General features: G+C 52.8%; 1 protein-coding gene across 1 annotated transcript in view; it reads right to left on the reverse strand.

Annotated features, from left to right (window-relative positions):
* Positions 1-19,931, reverse strand: part of LOC143767012 (uncharacterized) — a 75,747-nt gene extending 55,816 nt beyond the window's left edge. Inside the window, exons 1-4 of the mRNA XM_077255030.1 lie at positions 19,926-19,931; positions 19,121-19,124; positions 17,756-19,077; positions 13,881-13,994 (exon numbers count right to left, since the gene is read on the reverse strand). Coding sequence (XP_077111145.1) covers positions 13,986-13,994; positions 17,756-19,077; positions 19,121-19,124; positions 19,926-19,931 — 1,341 coding nt within the window. The 3' untranslated portion in view covers positions 13,881-13,985. The remainder of the gene's footprint in view (positions 1-13,880; positions 13,995-17,755; positions 19,078-19,120; positions 19,125-19,925) is intronic.
* Positions 19,932-22,737: the final 2,806 nt, after the last annotated feature.

Below are 22,737 nucleotides of genomic sequence, written 5' to 3' on the forward strand. Positions count from 1 at the left end.
GGTCACTCTGGGTCCGATTTGGTGGGCCGGGTCACTCTGGGTCCGATTTGGTGGGCCGGGTCACTCTGGGTCCGATTTGGTGGCCCGGGTCACTCTGGGTCCGATTTGGTGGCCCGGGTCACTCTGGGTCCGATTTGGTGGCCCGGGTCACTCTGGGTCCGATTTGGCGGGCGGCGCCACTCTGGGTCCGATTTGGCGGGCGGCGCCACTCTGGGTCCGATTTGGCGGGCGGCGCCACTCTGGGTCCGATTTGGCGGGCGGCGCCACTCTGGGTCCGATTTGGCGGGCGGCGCCACTCTGGGTCCGATTTGGCGGGCGGCGCCACTCTGGGTCCGATTTGGCGGGCGGCGCCACTCTGTGTCCGATTTGGTGGCCCGGGTCACTCTGGGTCCGATTTGGTGGGCCGGGTCACTCTGGGTCCGATTTGGTGGGCCGGGTCACTCTGGGTCCGATTTGGTGGGCCGGGTCACTCTGGGTCCGATTTGGTGGCCCGGGTCACTCTGGGTCCGATTTGGTGGGCCGGGTGACTCTGGGTCCGATTTGGTGGGCTGGGTCACTCTGGGTCCGATTTGGTGGGCCGGGTTACTCTGGGTCTGATTTGGTGGGCCGGTTCACTCTGGGTCCGATTTGGTGGGCCGGGTCACTCTGGGTCCGATTTGGTGGGCCGGGTCACTCTGGGTCCGATTTGGTAGGCCAGGTCACTCTGGGTCCGATTTGGTAGGCCGGGTCACTCTGGGTCCGATTTGGTGGGCCGGGTCACTCTGGGTCCGATTTGGTGGCCCGGGTCACTCTGGGTCCGATTTGGTGGCCTGGGTCACTCTGGGTCCGATTTGGTGACCCGGGTCACTCTGGGTCCGATTTGGTGGCCCGGGTCACTCTGGGTCCGATTTGGTGGCCCGGGTCACTCTGGGTCCGATTTGGTGGGCCGGGTCACTCTGGGTCCGATTTGGTGGCCCGGGTCACTCTGAGTCCGATTTGGTGGCCCGGGTCACTCTGGGTCCGATTTGGTGGCCCGGGTCACTCTGGGTCCGATTTGGTGGCCCGGGTCACTCTGGGTCCGATTTGGTGGCCCGGGTCACTCTGGGTCCGATTTGGTGGGCCGGGTCACTCTGGGTCCGATTTGGTGGGCCGGGTCACTCTGGGTCCGATTTGGTGGGCCGGGTCACTCTGGGTCCGATTTGGTGGGACGGGTCACTCTGGGTCCGATTTGGTGGGCCGGGTCACTCTGGGTCCGATTTGGTGGCCCGGGTCACTCTGGGTCCGATTTGGTGGGCCGGGTCACTCTGGGTCCGAATTGGTGGGCCGGGTCACTTCGGGTCCGATTTGGTGGGCCGGGTCACTCTGGGTCCGATTTGGTGGGCCGGGTCACTCTGGGTCTGATTTGGTGGGCCGGGTCACTCTGGGTCCGATTTGGTGGGCCGGGTCACTCTGGGTCCGATTTGGTGGGCCGGGTCACTCTGGGTCCGATTTGGTGGGCCATGTAACTCTGGGTCCGATTTGGTGGGCCGGGTCACTCTGGGTCCGATTTGGTGGCCCGGGTCACTCTGGGTCTGATTTGGTGGCCCGGGTCACTCTGGGTCCGATTTGGTGGCCCGGGTCACTCTGGGTCCGATTTGGTGGCCCGGGTCACTCTGGGTCCGATTTGGTGGCCCGGGTCACTCTGGGTCCGATTTGGTGGCCCGGGTCACTCTGGGCCCGATTTGGTGGGCCGGGTCACTCTGGGTCCGATTTGGTGGGCCGGGTGACTCTGGGTCCGATTTGGTGGGCTGGGTCACTCTGGGTCCGATTTGGTGGGCCGGGTTACTCTGGGTCTGATTTGGTGGGCCGGTTCACTCTGGGTCCGATTTGGTGGGCCGGGTCACTCTGGGTCCGATTTGGTGGGCCGGGTCACTCTGGGTCCGATTTGGTGGGCCGGGTCACTCTGGGTCCGATTTGGTGGGCCGTGTAACTCTGGGTCCGATTTGGTGGGCCGGGTCACTCTGGGTCCGATTTGGTGGCCCGGGTCACTCTGGGTCTGATTTGGTGGCCCGGGTCACTCTGGGTCCGATTTGGTGGCCCGGGTCACTCTGGGTCCGATTTGGTGGCCCGGGTCACTCTGGGTCCGATTTGGTGGCCCGGGTCACTCTGGGTCCGATTTGGTGGCCCGGGTCACTCTGGGCCCGATTTGGTGGGCCGGGTCACTCTGGGTCCGATTTGGTGGGCCGGGTGACTCTGGGTCCGATTTGGTGGGCTGGGTCACTCTGGGTCCGATTTGGTGGGCCGGGTTACTCTGGGTCTGATTTGGTGGGCCGGTTCACTCTGGGTCCGATTTGGTGGGCCGGGTCACTCTGGGTCCGATTTGGTGGGCCGGGTCACTCTGTGTCCGATTTGGTAGGCCGGGTCACTCTGGGTCCGATTTGGTAGGCCGGGTCACTCTGGGTCCGATTTGGTGGGCCGGGTCACTCTGGGTCCGATTTGGTGGCCCGGGTCACTCTGGGTCCGATTTGGTGGCCCGGGTCACTCTGGGTCCGATTTGGTGACCCGGGTCACTCTGGGTCCGATTTGGTGGCCCGGGTCACTCTGGGTCCGATTTGGTGGCCCGGGTCACTCTGGGTCCGATTTGGTGGGCCGGGTCACTCTGGGTCCGATTTGGTGGCCCGGGTCACTCTGAGTCCGATTTGGTGGCCCGGGTCACTCTGGGTCCGATTTGGTGGCCCGGGTCACTCTGGGTCCGATTTGGTGGCCCGGGTCACTCTGGGTCCGATTTGGTGGGCCGGGTCACTCTGGGTCCGATTTGGTGGGCCGGGTCACTCTGGGTCCGATTTGGTGGGCCGGGTCACTCTGGGTCCGATTTGGTGGGCCGGGTCACTCTGGGTCCGATTTGGTGGGACGGGTCACTCTGGGTCCGATTTGGTGGCCCGGGTCACTCTGGGTTTCGATTTGGTGGCCCGGGTCATTCTGGGTCCGATTTGGTGGCTGGGTCACTCTGGGTCCGGTTTGGTGGGCCGAATCACTCTGGGTCCGATTTGGTGGGCCGGGTCACTCTGGTTCCGATTTGGTAGGCCGGGTCACTCTGGGTCCGATTTGGTGGGCCGGGTCACTCTGGGTCCGATTTGGTAGGCCGGGTCACTCTGGGTCCGATTTGGTGGACCGTGTCACTCTGACTGACAGCAGGATAAGGGAATGGCTGATAACAGAGAATAGACTGACAGCAGGACAAGGGAATGGCTGATAACAGAGAGAATAGACTGACAGCAGGACAGGGGAATTGCTGATAACAGAGAGAAATAGACTGACAGCAGGACGGGGAATGGCTGATAACAGAGAGAATAGACTGACAGCAGGACAGGGGAATGGCTGATAACAGAGAGAAATAGACTGACAGCAGTACGGGGAATGGCTGATAACAGAGAGAAATAGACTGACAGCAGGACGGGGAATGGCTGATAACAGAGAGAATAGACTGACAGCAGGACAGGGGAATGGCTGATAACAGAGAGAATAGACTGACAGCAGGACGGGGAATGGCTGATAACAGAGAGAATAGACTGACAGCAGGACAGGGGAATGGCTGATAACAGAGAGAAATAGACTGACAGCAGTACGGGGAATGGCTGATAACAGAGAGAAATAGACTGACAGCAGGACGGGGAATGGCTGGTAACAGAGAGAATAGACTGACAGCAGGACAGGGGAATGGCTGATAACAGAGAGAATAGACTGACAGCAGGACGGGGAATGGCTGATAACAGAGAGAATAGACTGACAGCAGGACAGGGGAATGGCTGATAACAGAGAGAAATAGACTGACAGCAGTACGGGGAATGGCTGATAACAGAGAGAAATAGATGGGTATTTCCTGAAGGAACTACAGATAGTGCTTTGGAATAGTGCCCGGGTTGCCCCAGCAAGACTTTCACACTTGGGTGCCCCTCTGGGTCCGATTTGGCGGGCGGCGCCACTCTTGGTCCGATTTGGCGGGCGGCGCCAGTCTGGGTCCGATTTGGTGGGCGGCGCCACTCCGAGTCCGATTTGGCGGGCAGCGCCACTCCGGGTCCGATTTGGCGGGCGGCGCCACTCCGGGTCCGATTTGGCGGGCGGCGCCACTCCGGGTCCGATTTGGCGGGCGGCGCCACTCTGGGTCCGATTTGGCGGGCGGCGCCACTCTGGGTCCGATTTGGCGGGCGGCGCCACTCTGGGTCCGATTTGGCGGGCGGCGCCACTCTGGGTCCGATTTGGCGGGCGGCGCCACTCCGGGTCCGATTTGGCGGGCGGCGCCACTCCGGGTCCGATTTGGTGGGCGGCGCCACTCTGGGTCCGAGTTGGCGGGCGGCGCCACTCTGGGTCCGATTTGGCGGGCGGCGCCACTCTGGGTCCGGTTTGGCGGGCGGCGCCACTCTGGGTCCGATTTGGCGGGCGGCGCCACTCTGGGTCCGATTTGGCGTTCGGCGCCACTCTGGGTCCGATTTGGCGGGCGGCGCCACTGTGGGTCCGATTTGGCGTGCGGCACCACTCTGGGTCCGATTTGGTGGGCGGCGCCACTCTGGGTCCGATTTGGCGGGCGGCGCCACTCTGGGTCCGATTTGGCGGGCGGCGCTACTCTGGGTCCGATTTGGCGGGCGGCGCCACTCTGGGTCCGATTTGGCGGGCGGCGCCACTCTGGGTCCGATTTGACGGGCGGCGCCACTCTGGGTCCGATTTGGTGAGCGGGGCAATAATTATAATAAGACTACAGATAGTGCTTTGAAATTGTGCTGTGCTATCACTTTAAGAGCTGATATTATCTGGCAAAACTGTGCTGGGGTCATGTACAGTTCGCAGGCGTTGGCATAGTAACTGGGCCTGACTGCACATATCAATGAGCTAATCAGCCAGGTGGCAAGTGGCAGGTACATTTCAAATTGCCTCAGAAACCCGGCAATTATAACCTATGGGAAAATTTCCCTATTGAAATGCATTACAATGAGGGGAAAAAACATTTTCAAACGCAAATTGCGCCAAAACTACAAATCCGATCGACACGAAAAATACTTAGCACACCTCTTGGGGACGCTGGCTTCGAAATGACACCTCACTGGAGTCTGTGAGTGAAGCGGTTCGGGCCGCATTACGTGCGGACTGAATAATAATAAGAACTAGATGGGTATTTCCTGAAGGAACTACAGATAGTGCTTTGGAATGGTGCCCGGGTTGCCCCAGCAAGACTTTCACACTTGGGTGCCCCTCAGGCGCTGGTTTGGTAGTTGTAGCCCCTCAGGGTTGAGGGCACTCTGGGTCCGATTTGGTGGGCCGGGTCACTCTGGGTCCGATTTGGTGGGCCGGGTCACAGTAGGTCCGATTTGGTGGCCCGGGTCACTCTGGGTCCGATTTGGTGGCCCGAGTCACTCTGGGTCCGATTTGGTGGCCCGGGTCACTCTGGGTCCGATTTGGTGGCCCGGGTCACTCTGGGTCCGATTTGGTGGCCCGGGTCACTCTGGGTCCGATTTGGTGGCCCGGGTCACTCTGGGTCCGATTTGGTGGCCCGGGTCACTCTGGGTCCGATTTGGTGGCCCGGGTCACTCTGGGTCCGATTTGGTGGCCCGGGTCACTCTGGGTCCGATTTGGTGGCCCGGGTCACTCTGGGTCCGATTTGGTGGCCCGGGTCACTCTGGGTCCGATTTGGTGGCCCGGGTCACTCTGGGTCCGATTTGGTGGGCCGGGTCACTCTGGGTCCGATTTGGTGGGCCGGGTCACTCTGGGTCCGATTTGGTGGCCCGGGTCACTCTGGGTCCGATTTGGTGGCCCGGGTCACTCTGGGTCCGATTTGGTGGGCCGGGTCACTCTGGGTCCGATTTGGTGGGCCGGGTCACTCTGGGTCCGATTTGGTGGCCCGGGTCACTCTGGGTCCTATTTGGTGGGCCGGGTCACTCTGGGTCCGATTTGGTGGCCCGGGTCACTCTGGGTCCGATTTGGTGGCCCGGGTCACTCTGGGTCCGATTTGGTGGCCCGGGTCACTCTGGGTCCGATTTGGTGGCCCGGGTCACTCTGGGTCCGATTTGATGGCCCGGGTCACTCTGGGTCCGATTTGGTGGCCCGGGTCACTCTGGGTCCGATTTGGTGGCCCGGGTCACTCTGGGTCCGATTTGGTGGCCCGGGTCACTCTGGGTCCGATTTGGTGGCCCGGGTCACTCTGGGTCCGATTTGGTGGCCCGGGTCACTCTGGGTCCGATTTGGTGGGCCGGGTCACTCTGACTGACAGCAGGATAAGGGAATGGCTGATAACAGAGAATAGACTGACAGCAGGACAAGGGAATGGCTGATAACAGAGAGAAATAGACTGACAGCAGGACGGGGAATGGCTGATAACAGAGAGAAATAGACTGACAGCAGGACAGGGGAATGGCTGATAACAGAGAGGAGCTGATATTATCTGACTGACAAAACCTGTTTTCTAGTGGGCTCATAGGCGTTGGCATAGTAACTGGATCTGACTGCGCATATCAATGAGCTAATCAGCCAGGTGGCAGTTTGCAGTTATTTTTAGAAATTGCCTCAGAAACCAGCCCATTATACCCTATGAGGAAATTTCCATATTGAAACGCATTGAGACAATGCTTTCCAATGAGGGGAAAACAATTTTCAAATGCAAATTGCGCCAAAACTACAAATCCGATCGACACGAAAAATACTTAGCACACCTCTTGGGGACGCTGGCTTCGAAATGACGCCTCACTGGAGTCTGTGAGTGCAGCGGTATGGGCCGCATTAATTGCGGAAAAAAGCCTAATAATAATAACTAGATGGGTATTTCCTGAAGGAACTACAGATAGTGCTTTGGAATGGTGCCCGGGTTGCCCCAGCAAGACTTTCACACTTGGGTGCCCCTCAGGCGCTGGCTTGGTAGTTGTAGCCCCTAAAGGGGTGAGGCCACTATGGGTCCGATTTGGTGGGCGGGGTCACTCTGGGACCAATTTGGTGGGCGGGGTCACTCTGGGACCAATTTGGTGGGCGGGGTCACTCTGGGACCGATTTGGCGGGCGGCACCACTCTGGGTCCGATTTGGCGGGCGGCGCCACTCTGGGTCCGATTTGGCGGGCGGCGCCACTCTGGGTCCGATTTGGCGGGCGGCGCCACTCTGGGTCCGATTTGGCGGGCGGCGCCACTCTGGGTCCGATTTGGCGGGCGGCGCCACTCTGGGTCCGATTTGGCGGGCGGCGCCACTCTGGGTCCGATTTGGCGGGCGGCGCCACTCTGGGTCCGATTTGGCGGGCGGCGCCACTCTGGGTCCGATTTGGCGGGCGGCGCCACTCTGGGTCCGATTTGGCGGGCGGCGCCACTCTGGGTCCGATTTGGCGGGCGGCGCCACTCTGGGTCCGATTTGGCGGGCGGCGCCACTCTGGGTCCGATTTGGCGGGCGGCGCCACTCTGGGTCCGATTTGGCGGGCCGGGTCACTCTGGGTCCGATTTGGCGGGCCGGGTCACTCTGGGTCCGATTTGGCGGCCCGGGTCACTCTGGGTCCGATTTGGCGGGCCGGGTCACTCTGGGTCCGATTTGGTGGGCCGGGTCACTCTGGGTCCGATTTGGCGGGCCGGGTCACTCTGGGTCCGATTTGGTGGGCCGGGTCACTCTGGGTCCGATTTGGTGGCCCGGGTCACTCTGGGTCCGATTTGGTGGGCCGGGTCACTCTGGGTCCGATTTGGTGGCCCGGGTCACTCTGGGTCCGATTTGGTGGCCCGGGTCACTCTGGGTCCGATTTGGTGGCCCGGGTCACTCTGGGTCCGATTTGGTGGCCCGGGTCACTCTGGGTCCGATTTGGTGGCCCGGGTCACTCTGGGTCCGATTTGGTGGCCCGGGTCACTCTGGGTTTGATTTGGTGGGCCGGGTCACTCTGGGTCCGATTTGGTGGCCCGGGTCACTCTGGGTCCGATTTGGTGGCCCGGGTCACTCTGGGTCCGATTTGGTGGCCCGGGTCACTCTGGGTCCGATTTGGTGGCCCGGGTCACTCTGGGTCCGATTTGGTGGCCCGGGTCACTCTGGGTCCGATTTGGTGGCCCGGGTCACTCTGGGTCCGATTTGGTGGCCCGGGTCACTCTGGGTCCGATTTGGTGGCCCGGGTCACTCTGGGTCCGATTTGGTGGCCCGGGTCACTCTGGGTCCGATTTGGTGGCCCGGGTCACTCTGGGTCCGATTTGGTGGCCCGGGTCACTCTGGGTCCGATTTGGTGGCCCGGGTCACTCTGGGTCCGATTTGGTGGCCCGGGTCACTCTGGGTCCGATTTGGTGGCCCGGGTCACTCTGGGTCCGATTTGGTGGCCCGGGTCACTCTGGGTCCGATTTGGTGGCCCGGGTCACTCTGGGTTTGATTTGGTGGGCCGGGTCACTCTGGGTGCGATTTGGTGGGCCGGGTCACTCTGGGTCCGATTTGGTTGCCCGGGTCACTCTGGGTCCGATTTGGTGGGCCGGGTCACTCTGGGTCCGATTTGGTGGCCCGGGTCACTCTGGGTCCGATTTGGTGGGCCGGGTCACTCTGGGTCCGATTTGGTGGGCCGGGTCACTCTGGGTCCGATTTGGTGGGCCGGGTCACTCTGGGTCCGATTTGGTGGGCCGGGTCACTCTGGGTCCGATTTGGTGGGCCGGGTCACTCTGGGTCCGATTTGGTGGGCCGGGTCACTCTGGGTCCGATTTGGTGGGCCGGGTCACTCTGGGTCCGATTTGGTGGGCCGGGTCACTCTGACTGACAGCAGGATAAGGGAATGGCTGATAACAGAGAATAGACTGACAGCAGGACAAGGGAATGGCTGATAACAGAGAGAATAGACTGACAGCAGGACAGGGGAATTGCTGATAACAGAGAGAAATAGACTGACAGCAGGACGGGGAATGGCTGATAACAGAGAGAATAGACTGACAGCAGGACAGGGGAATGGCTGATAACAGAGAGAATAGACTGACAGCAGGACAGGGGAATGGCTGATAACAGAGAGAATAGACTGACAGCAGGACGGGGAATGGCTGATAACAGAGAGAATAGACTGACAGCAGGACAGGGGAATGGCTGATAACAGAGAGAAATAGACTGACAGCAGTACGGGGAATGGCTGATAACAGAGAGAAATAGATGGGTATTTCCTGAAGGAACTACAGATAGTGCTTTGGAATGGTGCCCGGGTTGCCCCAGCAAGACTTTCACACTTGGGTGCCCCTCAGGCGCTGGTTTGGTAGTTGTAGCCACTCTGGGTCCGATTTGGTGGGTGGGGCCCCTCAGGGGCCGATTTGGTGGGCGCTGTATACTGCGGGGCTCTGCGCTGTATACTGCGGGGCTCTGCGCTGTATACTGCGGGGCTCTGCGCTGTATACTGCGGGGCTCTGCGCTGTATACTGCGGGGCTCTGCGCTGTATACTGCGGGGCTCTGCGCTGTATACTGCGGGGCTCTGCGCTGTATGCTGCGGGGCTCTGCGCTGTGTACTGCGCGGCTCTGCGCTGTGAACTGCACGGCTCTGCGCTTTATACTGCGCGGCTCTGCGCTGTGTACTGCACGGCTCTGCGCTGTGTACTGCGCGGCTCTGCGCTGTGTACTGCACGGCTCTGCGCTTTATACTGCGCGGCTCTGCGCTGTGTACTGCGCGGCTCTGCGCTGTGTACTGCGCGGCTCTGCGCTGTGTACTGCGCGGCTCTGCGCTTTATACTGCGCGGCTCTGCGCTGTGTAGTGCGCGGCTCTGCGCTGTGTACTGCGCGGCTCTGCACTGTATACTGCGTGGCTGTGCAATATACTACGTGGACATGCATATTCTAGAATACCCGATGAGTTAGAATCGGGCCTCCATCTAATAATCATAAGACTACAGATAGTGGTTTGGAATTGTGCTGTACTGTCACTTTAAGAGCTGATATTATCTGACAAAACTTGTGACCTGGTGAGCTGATGTAGATTTCATAGGCGTTGGCATAGTAACTGTGTCTGACTGCGCATATCAATGAGCTAATCAGCCAGGTGGCAGTTATTTTTAGAAATTGCCTCAGAAACCAGCCCATTATAAACGTATGGGACAATTTCCCTATTGAAACGCATTGAAAGACTTTTTTCAAACACAAATTGCGCAAAAACTACAAATCCGATCGGCACGAAAAATACTTAGCACACCTCTTGGGGACGCTGGCTTCGAAATGACACCTCACTGGAGTCTGTGAGTTTAGCGGTTCGGGCCGCATTACGTGCGGACTGAATAATAAGAATAAGAAGAAGTTTACCACGGTGGAATAACAGTATAGTGCTTTGTTCCAAAGCACTATAACTAGATGGGTATTTCCTGAAGGAACTACAGATAGTGCTTTGGAATGGTGCCCGGGCTGCCCCTGCAAGACTTTCACACTTGGGTGCCCCTCAGGCGGTCCGATTTGGTGGGTTGGGTCAATCTGGGTCTGATTTTGTGGGCGGGGTAAATCTAGGTCCGATTCGGTGGGCGGGGTCACTTTTGATCCGATTCTGTGGGCGCGGCCACTCTGGGTCCGATTCGGTGGGCGGGGCACCTTAGGGTCCAATTTGGTGGGTGGGGTCACTCGGTCCGATTTGGTGGGCTGGGCACCTCAGGGTCTCATTTGGTGGGCTGGGCACCTCAGGGTCTCATTTGGTGGGCTGGGCACCTCAGGGTCCGATTTGGTGGGTGGGGTCACTCTGGGTCCGATTTGGTGGAAGGGGTCACTCTGGGTCTGATTTGGTGGAAGGGGTCACTCTGGGTTCGATTTGGTGGGCGGAGCCACTCTGGGTCCGATTTGGTGGGCGGGGTCACTCTGGGTCCGATTTGGTGGGCGGGGTCACTCTGGGTCCGATTTGGTGAGCCGGGCCCCTCGGGGTCCGATTTGGTGAGCGGGGTAATCTACTATATAATTGTCTAAGGGCACTTCCGTCTTTCTGTCTCACAACACCGCTACGTCATCATCTCATGAGACCGCAATGCACTCTTGGGACCGGAGCGCGCAACAAGCATCGGGTACCGGCCACTCCAGGTGCAACAAGCATCGTGTACCGGCCGCTCTAGGAGGTGCAACAACCATCAGATACCGGCCGCTCCAGGAGGTGAGTATGTAACTTTTTTATTTTAATTCTTTTTTTTTTTTTAACAGGGATATGCAGTATACTATGTGACTGGACAATATACTACGTGACTGGGCAGTATAACTACGTGGCTCTGCGCTGTATACTGCGTGGCTCTGCGCTGTATACTGCGTGGCTCTGCGCTGTATACTACGCGGCTCTGCGCTGTATACTACGCGGCTCTGCGCTGTATACTGCGCGGCTCTGCGCTTTGTACTGCGCGGCTCTGCGCTATATACTGCGTGGCTCTTCGCTGTATGCTATGCGGCTCTGCGCTGTGTACTGCGCGGCTCTGCGCTGTGTACTGCGCGTGTCCGTGCTGTGTACTGCGTGTGTCTGCGCTGTATACTGCGCCGCTCTGCGCTGTGTACTGCGCGGCTCTGCACTGTGTACTGCACGGCTCTGCGCTGTATACTGCGGGGCTCTGCACTGTATACTGCGGGGCTCTGCGCTGTATACTACGCGGCTCTGCGCTGTATACTGCGCGGCTCTGCGCTGTATACTGCGCGGCTCTACGCTGTGTACTGCGCGGCTCTGCGCTGTATACTGCGCGGCTCTGCGCTGTATACTGGGCGGCTCTGCGCTGTGTACTGCGCGGCTCTGCGCTGTATACTGCGCGGCTCTGCGCTGTATACTGCGCGGCTCTGCGCTGTGTACTGCGCGGCTCTGCGCTGTGTACTGCGCGGCTCTGCGCTGTGTACTGCGCGGCTCTGCGCTGTGTACTGCGCGGCTCTGCGCTTTATACTGCGCGGCTCTGCGCTATGCACTGCGCGGCTCTGCGCTGTGCACTGCGCGGCTCTGCGCGGTATACTGTGCGGCTCTGCGCTTTATACTGTGCGGCTCTGCGCTCTGTACTGCGCGGCTCTGCGCTGTGTACTGCGCGGCTCTGCGCTGTGTACTGCGCGGCTCTGCGCTGTGTACTGCGCGGCTCTGCGCTGTGTACTGCGCGGCTCTCCGCTTTACACTGCGCGGCTCTGCGCTGTGTACTGCGCGGCTCTGCGCTGTGTACTGCGCGGCTCTGCACTTTATACTGCGCGGCTCTGCGCTTTGTACTGCGCGGCTCTGCGCTGTGTACTGCGCGGCTCTGCGCTGTGTACTGCGCGGCTCTGCGCTGTGTACTGCGCGGCTCTGCGCTGGGTACTGCGCGGCTCTGCGCTGTATACTGCGCGGCTCTGCGCTGTGTACTGCGCGGCTCTGCGCTGTGTACTGCACGGCTCTGCGCTGTGTACTGCACGGCTCTGCGCTTTATACTGCGCGACTCTGCGCTTTGTACTGCGCGGCTCTGCGCTGTGTACTGCGCGGCTCTGCGCTGTGTACTGCGCGGCTCTGCGCTGTGTACTGCGCGGCTCTGCACTGTATACTGCGTGGCTCTGCGCTGTGTACTGCGCGGCTCTGCGCTGTGTACTGCGTGGCTCTGCGCTTTATACTGCGCGACTCTGCGCTTTGTACTGCGCGGCTCTGCGCTGTGTACTGCGCGGCTCTGCGCTGTGTACTGCGCGGCTCTGCGCTGTGTACTGCGCGGCTCTGCGCTTTATACTGCGCGACTCTGCGCTTTGTACTGCGCGGCTCTGCGCTGTGTACTGCGCGGCTCTGCGCTGTGTACTGCGCGGCTCTGCGCTGTGTACTGCGCGGCTCTGCGCTGTGTACTGCGCGGCTCTGCGCTGTATACTGCGTGGCTGTGCAATATACTACGTGGACATGCATATTCTAGAATACCCGATGAGTTAGAATCGGGCCACAGTCTAATAATCATAAGACTAAGGATAGTGGTTTGGAATTGTGCTGTACTGTCACTTTAAGAGCTGATATTATCTGACAAAACTTGTGACCTGGTGAGCTGATGTAGACTTCATAGGCGTTGGCATAGTAACTGTGTCTGACTGCGCATATCAATGAGCTAATCAGCCAGGTGGCAGTTATTTTTAGAAATTGCCTCAGAAACCAGCCCATTATAAACGTATGGGACAATTTCCCTATTGAAACGCATTGAAAGACTTTTTTCAAACACAAATTGCGCAAAAACTACAAATCCGATCGGCACGAAAAATACTTAGCACACCTCTTGGGGACGCTGGCTTCGAAATGACACCTCACTGGAGTCTGTGAGTTTAGCGGTTCGGGCCGCATTACGTGCGGACTGAATAATAAGAATAAGAAGAAGTTTACCACGGTGGAATAACAGTATAGTGCTTTGTTCCAAAGCACTATAATAATAATAAGAAGTTTACCACGATGGAATAACAGTATAGTGCTTTGTTCCAAAGCACTATAATAATAAGAATAAGAAGAAGTTATCCACGATGGAATAACAGTATAGTGCTTTGTTCCAAAGCACTATAATAATAAGAAGTTTACCACGGTGGAATAACAGTATAGTGCTTTGTTCCAAAGCACTATAATAATAAGAAGTTTACCACGGTGGAATAACAGTATAGTGCTTTGTTCCAAAGCACTATAATAAGAATAAGAAGAAGTTATCCACGGTGGAATAACAGTATAGTGCTTTGTTCCAAAGCACTATAATAATAATAAGTTATCCACGTTCGGATTACAATATAGTGCTTTGTTCCAAAGCACTATAATAATAAGGTTACCACGATGGAATAACAGTATAGTGCTTTGTTCCAAAGCACTATAATAAGAATAAGAAGAAGTTATCCACGATGGAATAACAGTATAGTGCTTTGTTCCAAAGCACTATAATAATAAGAATAAGAAGAAGTTTACCACGATGGAATAACAATATAGTGCTTTGTTCCAAAGCACTATAATAAGAAGAAGAAGTTATCCACGATGGAATAACAGTATAGTGCTTTGTTCCAAAGCACTATAATAAAAAAACAAAAAACCTGCTATACTCACCCTCTGTTGTCCGCCGAGCCGCTCGCGCCAGCCGCCATCTTCCGTTCCCGGCGATGCATTGCGAAATTACGCTAAGTCATCTGGGTAATATCGCATTGCATCCTGGGAACGGAAGATGGCGGCAGCCGTGCACGCATCGGCACAGTGCCGTTGGATCCCAGGAGGTGAGTATGTAACTTTTTTATTTTAATTCTTTTTTTTTTAACAGGGATATAGTGCCCACACTGCTAAATACTGCGTGGGCTGCATTATATACTACATGGCTGCTATATACTACGTGGGCAATACTCTATACTACATGGCTGCTATATACTACGTGGGCAGTACTATATACTACATGGCTGCTATATACTACGTGGACAGTACTATATTCAAGATTCAAGATTCAAAGAAGCTTTATTGGCAGGACCAAATACCCATCAGTTTTGCCAAAGCAAGTGTATAAAGGCAATTGGAATAGGGACTGTGGGGATGTTGGGTAGGAGCTGTAGGGAAGGTGGATGGGGCAGATCCAGGGTAGGGGCTATAGTCCATGGCATAGGGAAGGTGGATGGGGGCAGATCAATTGTGGGGGCTATAGTCCATGGCATAGGGGAGGTGGAAGGGGGCAGATCCAGGGTGGGGGCTATAGTCCATGGCATAGGGGAGGTGGATGGGGGCAGATCCATTGTGGGGGCTATAGTCCATGGCGTCATAGTTCTCTTTCTCGCAGTCTATGACATTCGCTCACATACCACGCTGCTATCTCCACTGCTCTCTCTTCTTCTCCCAGCAGGATATATGTCTTCTCTTCCTCCTTCATGGTGATGAAGTCCGGGAAGAGATGTGAGAGTCTCCTGAAGTGAGTGTCCGTCACTGCTGAGTATTTGGAGCAGTGTAGCAGGAAGTGGGTTTCGTCCTCTATGGCCTCCTGATCACAGTGTTGGCACAGTCTTTCCTCCCTGGGCTTGTAGCTCTGTCTGTGCCGGCCACATTCGATGGCCAGACTGTGGGCACTGAGTCTATATCGGCTCAGGATCTTGCGATCTCTGGGGTCCGGGAGTTTCTCCAGATATGGGGCCAGTCTGTAGTCTCTCTGTAGGCTCCGGTACATGATCAGTTTCCGTGAGATGTTGATATCATTCTTCCAGTCACTGACATACCTCTCCTGGCCTTCGTCTGCCATCTTCCTGATTCCGGCTTTTGTCAGGTTGTTATGATTGATGTTCTGGTCCGGTTGGGTTTGGCTTGGCTGTTCCGAGGGTTCTGGTTTTTCTGTTTCACCTACATGTATCAGGGCTTTATGGTGATGGGAGCTTGGATTGCTCCTATGCAGGTGAGCCCGGAATGACAGCGCCCTCTTTAGAACTGTTAGGTGTAGAGGGAATCTGCCCAGCTCGGCCCGACAAGCACTGTTGGAGGTGCTCTGATGGACCTGGAGAAGGTGCTTGCAGAATTCCAGGTGGAATATTTCTGTTGGACTGGAATCCCACCTTGACCAGTCTGGGTAGGTGTGAGGACCCCAGACTTCGCTGCCATACAGGAGGATTGGGGCGATGATGGAGTCGAAAATTTTTAGCCAGACCCTCACTAGTGGTTTCAGATGGTAGAGTTTCCTTTGGATGGCATAGAAGGTTTTGCAGGCCTTGTCTTTCAGGGTCTCTATGGCTTGTTTGAAGCTCCCTGACCGGTGAATCTCTAGGCCCAGGTAGGTATATTTGTCCGTTCCTGTGAGGTCGCAGTTGTTGAGGACAAATGATGGGTGCTGGTCTGATTTTATCTTTCTCCTCTGGAACACCATGGTGTTGATTTTCTTTAGGTTGACCGGTAGCGCCCAGGTGGAGCTGAATTTCTCTAGGATTTTCAGGTTGTCCTGGAGGCCTTTCTCGGTTGGTGACAGCAGCAGCAGGTCATCTGCATACAGCAGGAATTTCACCTGCGTGTCGTGGAGGGTGAGACCTGGTGCTGAGGAGGATTCCAGGGCTGTAGCCAGCTCATTGATGTAAATGTTGAAGAGTGCTGGACTTAGGCTGCAGCCTTGTCTGACCCCGCGGCTCTGCTGGAAATAAGCCGTTCTTCTGCCGTTCACACTCACGCTGCAGCGGTTCTCGGTGTAGGAGCTTTTGATGACATCATAGGTCTTTCCTCCTATTCCGCTCTCCAGCAGTTTCAGGAATAAGCCCTGGTGCCACACTGAATCAAAGGCCTTCTTAAAGTCCACAAAGCAGGCGTATATCTTCCCATTCTTTGTTTTGTAGACATGTCTCTGAATGAGGCTGTGCAGAGTGTAGATGTGGTCAGTGGTTCGGTGGTTCGGCATGAACCCTGCTTGGCTCTTGCTGAGGATGTTGTGCTCGGTGAGGAAGGTGAGGATCCTCTTGTTCAGGATACTGTTGAACAGTTTTCCCAGGTTGCTGCTGACACATATGCCTCTGTAGTTGGCTGGGTCATACCTGTCTCCACTCTTGTGGATGGGTGTGATGAGGCCTTGGTTCCAGGTACGAGGGAAGTAGCCAGCACTCCGCACAATATTGAAGAGTTTAACCATTGCAGCCTGTATTTCTGGTGGGCTGTACTTCAGCATTTCTGGTAGAATTCCATCCAGGCCACCGGCTTTTCTACATCTTATGGAGGAGAGTCTCTCGGCTACTTCCTGTAGCGTTATAGGTGTATCCACCGGATTTTGGAAGTTTTTGATTTTTTCCTCCATTGCTTTTAGTTTCGCCATTATGTTTTCCTGTTCTTGGCTTAGTTCTTCCTTTGGAATGTCTGTATAGAGGTCTCTGAAGTATTGGAGCCAGAGGTTGCCATTTTAGATATGGGTGTTGTTTTTCTTGTCTTTGGTGCTCATGTGGTTCCATAGATCCCAGAAGGAGTTGTCTTGGAGGGCGTCTTGGAGTTGTTTAAGCTTGGTAGAGATGTAACTCTGCTTCTTCCTCCTGAGGAGGGTTTTGTACTGCCTCTGTATGGAGTCATAGGCTTCCCTCAGACCCAGGTGGTTGGGGTCTCTGTGTTTCTTGTTGGAGGCTGTTCTCAGGGTCTTCCGTACAGCTTTACATTCTTTGTCAAACCAGCCATTGACCTGTGTTTCTTTTGGTCTCTTGTAGTCGACTTTTTTAAGGTCGGACAGTCTGGCCATTGCGTAGAATATATTGTTGAGGTCCTTTGCGGCTTGGCTCACTCCCTCTGGGTTTGGTTTGTACTCGAGGTTGTAGAAGTGATGGAGCATCCGCTGTATTTCAGGTCTGCTGGATATATACTATATGCTATATACTACATGGCTGCTATATACTACGTGGGCAGTACTATATACTACATGGCTGCTATTTACTGCGTGGGCTGCGTTATATACTACATGGCTGCTATATACTACGTGGGCAGTACTATATACTACATGGCTGCTATTTACTGTGTGGGCTGCGTTATATACTACATGGCTGCTATATACTACGTGGGCAGTACTATATACTACATGGCTGCTATATACTACGTGGACAGTACTATATACTACATGGCTGCTATATACTACGTGGGCAGTACTATATACTACATGGCTGCTATATACTACATGGGCAGTACTATATACTACATGGCTGCTATATACTACGTGGGCAGTACTATATACTACATGGCCGCTATTTACTGCGTGGGCTGCATTATATACTACATGGCTGCTATATACTACGTGGGCAGTACTATATACTACATGGCTGCTATATACTACGTGGACAGTACTATATACTACATGGCTGCTATATACTACGTGGGCAGTACTATATACTACATGGCTGCTATATACTACGTGGGCAGTACTATATACTACATGGCTGCTATATACTACATGGGCAGTACTATATACTACATGGCTGCTATATACAACGTGGACAGTACTATATACTACATGGCTGCTATATACTACGTGGGTAGTACTATATACTACATGGCTGATATATACTACGTGGACAGTACTATATATTACATGGCTGCTATATACTACGTGGGCAGTACTATATACTACATGGCTGCTATATACTACGTGGGCAGTACTATATACTACATGGCTGCTATATACTATGTGGACAGTACTATATACTACATGGCTGCTATATACTACGTGGGCAGTACTATATACTACATGGCTGCTATATACAACGTGGACAGTACTATATACTACATGGCTGCTATATACTACGTGGGCAGTACTATATACTACATGGCTGCTATATACTACGTGGGCAGTACTATATACTACATGGCTGCTATATACTACGTGGACAGTACTATATACTACATGGCTGCTATATACTACATGGGCAGTACTATATAATACATGGCTGCTATATACTACGTGGACAGTACTATATACTACATGGCTGCTATATACTACGTGGGCAGTACTATATACTACATGGCTGCTATATACTACGTGGACAGTACTATATACTACATGGCTGCTATATACTACGTGGGCAGTACTATATACTACATGGCTGCTATATACTACGTGGGCAGTACTATATACTACATGGCCGCTATTTACTGCGTGGGCTGCATTATATACTACATGGCTGCTATATACTACGTGGGCAGTACTATATACTACATGGCTGCTATATACTACGTGGACAGTACTATATACTACATGGCTGCTATATACTACGTGGGCAGTACTATATACTACATGGCTGCTATATACTACGTGGGCAGTACTATATACTACATGGCTGCTATATACTACATGGGCAGTACTATATACTACATGGCTGCTATATACAACGTGGACAGTACTATATACTACATGGCTGCTATATACTACGTGGGTAGTACTATATACTACATGGCTGCTATATACTACGTGGACAGTACTATATATTACATGGCTGCTATATACTACGTGGGCAGTACTATATACTACATGGCTGCTATATACTACGTGGGCAGTACTATATACTACATGGCTGCTATATACTATGTGGACAGTACTATATACTACATGGCTGCTATATACTACGTGGGCAGTACTATATACTACATGGCTGCTATATACAACGTGGACAGTACTATATACTACATGGCTGCTATATACTACGTGGGCAGTACTGTATACTACATGGCTGCTATATACTACGTGGGCAGTACTATATACTACATGGCTGCTATATACTACGTGGACAGTACTATATACTACATGGCTGCTATATACTACATGGGCAGTACTATATAATACATGGCTGCTATATACTACGTGGACAGTACTATATACTACATGGCTGCTATATACTACGTGGGCAGTACTATATAATACATGGCTGCTATATACTACGTGGACAGTACTATATACTACATGGCTGCTGTATACTATTTGGGCAGTACTATATACTATATGGCTGCTATATACTACGTGGACAGTACTATATACTACATGGCTGCTATATACTACATGGGCAGTACTATATACTACATGGCTGCTATATACAGTACTACGTGGGCAGTGTTATATACTACATGGCTGCTATATACTACATGGCAGTGTTATATACTACATGGCTGCTGTATACTACGTGGTCTGTGTTAGATACTGCGTGGGCTGCGTTATATGCTACATGGCTGCTATATACTACATGGGCAGTGCTATATACTACATGGCTGCTATATACTACGTGGCCAGTGTTACATACTATATGGCCTGTGTTTTGTACTGCGTGGGCAGTGCTATATATTGTGTGGCCTGTGTTATATACTATGTCGCCTGTGTTATATACTACGTGGCTGCTATATGCTGCGTGGGCTGCGTTATATAGTACGTGGGCTGTGTTATATACTGTTTGGGCTGTGTTATATTTTGCGTGGCCTGTATTAACGCATCGGGTATTCTACAATATGTATGTATGTATATAGCAGCCACATACTATATAGCACTATTTGTATGCTATATACTACATGGCTCCTATATACTACGTGGCCTGTGCTATATACTATGTGGCTGCTATGTACATACATATTCTAGAATACCCGGTGCGTTAGAATCGGGCCACCATCTAGTGTATTTATAAATGAGTTTCCCTCTGATACATCTTTTTTAACCCCTTCACCCCCAAGGGTGGTTTGCACGTTAATGACCGGGCCAATTTTTACAATTTTGACCACTGTCCCTTTATGAGGTTATAACTCTGGAATGCTTCAACGGATCTTGGCGATTCTGACATTGTTTTCTCGTGACATATTGTAATTCATGATAGTGGTAAAATTTCTTCGATATAACTTGCGTTTATTTGTGAAAAAAATGAATATTTGGCGAAAATTTTGCAAATTTCGCAATTTTCCAACTTTGAATTTTTATGCCCTTAAATCACAGACATATGTCACGCAAAATACTTAATAAGTAACATTTCCCACATGTCTACTTTACATCAGCACAATTTTGGAACCAAAATTTTTTTTGGTGACGGAGTTATAAGGGTTAAAAGTTGACCAGCAATTTCTCATTTTTACAACACCATTTTTTTTTAGGGACCACATCTCATTTGAAGTCATTTTGAGGGGTCTATATGATAGAAAAATACCCAAGTGTGACACCATTCTAAAAACTGCACCCCTCAAGGTACTCAAAACCACTTTCAAGAAGTTTATTAACCCTTCAGGTGTTTCACAGGAATTTTTGGAATGTTTAAATAAAAATGAACATTTAACTTTTTTTCACACAAAATTTATTTCAGCTCCAATTTGTTTTATTTTACCAAGGGTAACAGGAAAAAATAGACCCCAAAATTTGTTGTACAATTTGTCCTGAGTACGCTGATACCCCATATGTGGGGGTAAACCACTGTTTGGGCGCATGGCAGAGCTCGGAAGGAAAGGAGCGCCATTTGACTTTTCAATGCAAAATTGACTGGAATTGAGATTGGACGCCATGTTGCATTTGGAGAGCCCCTGATGTGCCTAAACATTGAAACCCCTCACAAGTGACACCATTTTGGAAAGTAGACCCCCTAAGGATCTTATCCAGATGTGTGGTGAACACTTTGACCCAACAAGTGCTTCACAGAAGTTTATAATGCAGAGCCGTAAAAATAAAAAATCATATTTTTTCACAAAAATGATCTTTTCGCCCCATTTTTTTATTTCCCCAAGGGTAAGAGAAGAAATTAGACCACAAAAGTTGTTGTGCAATTTGTCCTGAGTACGACGATACCCCATATGTGGGGGTAAACCACTGTTTGGGCGCATAGCAGAGCTCGGAAGGGAAGGAGCGCTATTTTACTTTTCAATGCAAAATTGACTGGAATTAAGATGGGATGCCATGTTGCGTTTGGAGAGCCCCTGATGTGCCTAAACATTAAAAACCCCCACAAGTGACACCATTTTGGAAAGTAGACCCCCTAAGGAACTTATCTAGATGTGTTTTGAGAGCTTTGAACCCCCAAGTGTTTCACTACAGTTTATAACGCAGAGCCGTGAAAATAAAAATTCTTTTTTTTTTCACAAAAATGATTTTTTTATCCCCCAGTTTTGTATTTTCACAAGGGTATCAGGATAAATTGGACCCCAAAAGTTGTTGGCCAATTTGTCCTGAGTACGCTGATACCCCATATGTGGGGGGGAACCACTCTTTGGGCGCATGACAGAGCTCGGAAGGGAAGGAGCGCCATTTGGAATGCAGACTTAAATGGATTGGTCTGCAGGCGTCACATTGCATTTGCAGAGCCCCTGATGTACCCAAACAGTACAAACCCCCCACAAGTGACCCCATATTGGAAACTAGACCCCCCAAGGAACTTATCTAGATGTGTTGTGAGAACTTTGAACCCCCAAGTGTTTTACTACAGTTTATAACGCAGAGCCGTGAAAATAAAAATTCTTTTTTTTTCAGAAAAATGATTTTTTAGCCCCCAGTTTTGTATTTTCACAAGGGTATCAGGATAAATTGGACCCCAAAAGTTGTTGTCCAATTTGTCCTGAGTACGCTGATACCCCATATGGGGGGGAACCACTGTTTGGGCGCATGACAGAGCTCGGAAGGGAAGGAGCGCCATTTGGAATGCAGACTTAAATGGATTGGTCTGCAGGCGTCACGTTGCATTTGCAGAGCCCCTGATGTACCCAAACAGTACAAACCCCCCACAAGTGACCCCATATTGGAAACTAGACCCCCCAAGGAACTTATCTAGATGTGTTGTGAGAACTTTGAACCCACAAGTGGAAGCTTTGAACCCCCAAAAGTTGTTGTCCAATTTGTCCTGAGTACGCTGATACCCCATATGTTGGGGTAAACCCCTGTTTGGGCACACGGGAGAGCTCTGAAGGGAAGGAGCACTGTTTTCCTTTTTCAACGCAGAATTGGCTGGAATTCAGATCGGATGCCATGTCCCGTTTGGAGAGCCCCTGATGTGCCTAAACAGTGGAAACCCCCCAATTATAACTGAAACCCTAATCCAAACACACCCCTTACCCTAATCCCAACAGTAACCTGTTATGACCCCAGTGGACAGGGTCTCAGAGGAACGTGTAAGTCTGCAAGATACAAAAATCCAGCTCATAGGGCTGTGGTAACTGGGTTGACCAAATAGCTACTCCTAACGCCAACACTAGAAGTAGCCGGGGATCATGCCTACGGTGATCGCTAGATGACGCGCGCCAGCCGGAGAATCTAACTACCCCTAGGAGAAGAAAACAAAGACCTCTCTTGCCTCCAGAGAAAGGGACCCCAAAGCAAGATACAAGCCCCCCACAAATAATAACGGTGAGGTAAGAGGAAATGACAAACACAGAAATGAACCAGGTTCAGCAAAGAGAGGCCAGCTTACTAATAGCAGAATATAGCAAGATAACTTATCTGGTCAACAA

This window comes from Ranitomeya variabilis, chromosome 4 (assembly GCF_051348905.1).
Source record: "Ranitomeya variabilis isolate aRanVar5 chromosome 4, aRanVar5.hap1, whole genome shotgun sequence".
Taxonomy (NCBI): domain Eukaryota; kingdom Metazoa; phylum Chordata; class Amphibia; order Anura; family Dendrobatidae; genus Ranitomeya; species Ranitomeya variabilis.